Source organism: Chiloscyllium plagiosum, chromosome 39 (genome assembly GCF_004010195.1).
Source record: "Chiloscyllium plagiosum isolate BGI_BamShark_2017 chromosome 39, ASM401019v2, whole genome shotgun sequence".
NCBI classification, from domain to species: domain Eukaryota; kingdom Metazoa; phylum Chordata; class Chondrichthyes; order Orectolobiformes; family Hemiscylliidae; genus Chiloscyllium; species Chiloscyllium plagiosum.
Genome location: NC_057748.1, coordinates 27064921 through 27067164, shown reverse-complemented (window position 1 = coordinate 27067164; position 2244 = coordinate 27064921). Strand labels below are relative to the sequence as shown.

At 55.2% G+C, this 2244-nt stretch overlaps 1 protein-coding gene across 13 annotated transcripts in view; it reads right to left on the bottom strand.

Moving 5' to 3' along the window:
* huwe1 (HECT, UBA and WWE domain containing E3 ubiquitin protein ligase 1) overlaps nucleotides 1–2244 on the bottom strand; it is a 218386-nt gene that overhangs the window by 33855 nt on the left and 182287 nt on the right. For 11 of the 13 annotated variants that reach the window (XM_043680060.1, XM_043680068.1, XM_043680065.1 and 8 more), the window contains 2 exons: nucleotides 1906–2194; nucleotides 599–743 (listed from right to left, as the gene is read on the bottom strand). In XM_043680060.1, the coding sequence (XP_043535995.1) occupies nucleotides 599–743; nucleotides 1906–2194 (434 nt within the window). The remainder of the gene's footprint in view (nucleotides 1–598; nucleotides 744–1905; nucleotides 2195–2244) is intronic. The other 2 variants (XM_043680067.1, XM_043680069.1) reach the window with 1 other exon arrangement.

Below are 2244 nucleotides of genomic sequence, written 5' to 3'. Positions count from 1 at the left end.
CCGCAACATGACCTCCCAACTCCTGTACTCAATACTCTGACCAATAAAGGAAAGCATACTAAATGCCGCCTTCACTATCCTATCTACCTGCGACTCCAGTTTCAAGGAGCTAGGACCTGCACTCATTGCACACAGACACGTGGATATTCTGACCAGAGAGTCACAGGGTCATACAGCACACCGACTTACATACCTTTACAATCATTCACCCCATATCCTTCTGAAAGCAATTATTGAACCTACTTCCACCGTCCCTGCAGATCTCTCATATCCCCGTAGGAAAGAATCCCTATGTTCCCTCTGGTTCACTCATTGTTTAAAATCTGAGCTCCTTGGTTACTGACCCAGTCACTCACTTAAACCCACAGGCCTTTCCACTCCTGCAGTAAACTGCCCCTTAAAACATCACTGCTCTAACTACAAACAGCCCAGCTCCCCCATTCTCTCTGCATCGATGCAGTCTCGCACCCCTGCTCCTATCCCAGTACATCTCCCAGCAACCTTCTCCACTCAGAGTAGCAGAGTCCTATCGCGCGACGAGTCGGGTAAGAACGAGGACCCGAGCCTTGTGTTGGGAGCAGAGCTTTGCTCCGATTACCTGTCTTGGGACCTGGGTCCTGCCAATGTGTTGCGCGTGGTGTACCTGTTGTGGGTGCTGCTCCCCCACTGAAACGCTCCACTCCTCTGCACGGCCAGGCGCGTGTACTGCACCCCTCGGTTCCCTCCCAGGCGCCCGGTGAAGCCTGCGGCACAAAGCAGGGATTAGAATTCATGGCATGACACGGCACATCCCTCAACCGCTGTGGCCGTGAATTACAAACAGTGCTGTTAAACACTCCGGGGGCCTGGACACAACTGGCACCCGACCCTCCTCCCCACCACCAAACCAGACGGTGCTGGGAGTGAGGGGCACAGCACGCCCCCCCAAAACAAAACAGTGCCAAGTGTGGTGAACAGCCCAAGCCTGAGGCTTTGGGGGAACAGACAGTCGTATCGCAGGCAGCTGGAAGCCGAGATGGGGAGACCTTTGAAGATGTGAGAGAGAGTAGGTGAGTGCGATTTTCCTCCTCATATAAATGACTCGAGATTCTCTCCCCCCCCCAAGTGATGTGGCTGACCACTTCAGCAATCCGGTGAGTCAAGACAATCCAATGGCCAGTTAGCCGTGGGCAACAAATTCTGGCCTGGGCAATGATGCCCACACACCAAGGGAGAGGACGCTGTTAAAAACAGGCCTCTTCAATTTTAGATGGCACTACGCGGGTGTCTCTGGGGTCAGGAGGACCGAGAGCACACCAGGAAGGGGAAGCGGTCACTGACTGCACCCGGCTTTTCCCAACCCTCTGACATGCAGCCATTTTTAAACAATAATAAAACCCAAAAAAAGTGCAAAGGAGCAAATTACTGCAGATGCTGGAACCTGTACTGAAAACAAAAAATTACTGGAAATCACAGCGGGTCAGGCTGCATCCACGGAGTGACAGCATGCTAACGCTTTGAGTCAAGATGACTCTTTTCTCGGCTCTGAAGTCATCATCTGGACTCGATACGTTCGCTTGCTCTCTCTCCACGGATGCTGCCTGACCCGCTGTGATCCCCAGCATTTTTTGTTTTCAGCGTAGAACTGCGGATGCGGGAAATCAGAAACAAGGATCAGGAATTGCTGGCAGCTGCTCCTCTCTGGAGGAGTGCCACTGGACCCAAGACCTGAACTCTGCTTTCTACCACCACCAGAGACCGGCGGGGCCCACTGAGATTTTCCCAGCAACTCCCGACTTTGCTTTGTGTTTAAGATGGTTCCTGACGAGCGGGGAGCTCCAGCTCAGTCCTAGACAACACGCGGAAGGTACGATGACAGACAGCGCGGGGGGGAAGAGGGGGTGGGGGTAGGAGCAGGCTGGGTACCTGTGCTCCGCAGGATGGCAGAGAGCGCAGATGAACTGCTGTGGCTGAACAAGCGCTCGTGCATCAGCTGTCGTTGCCTGGCCTCCTGCTCCCGGCGCAAGGCCTGAGCCTCAGCCGCGATGTCTGGTGGCATCACTGCCAGCACGCTGTCCTCCATGTCCTCCAGCACGCTCCGCCGCAAGTCGGAAGGCAGCGTCTGGATGAAGGTGACCGGGTCCATCGGGGTGTCAGGATTGGCTGTCTGTGCCAGCTCTCTCCGCTGCTGCTCCACTCGCTGCTGGGCCAGTACCTGGAAGGTGGCAAACGGGACAGGCAGAAAGGCGGCGGGGGCAAGAGGGA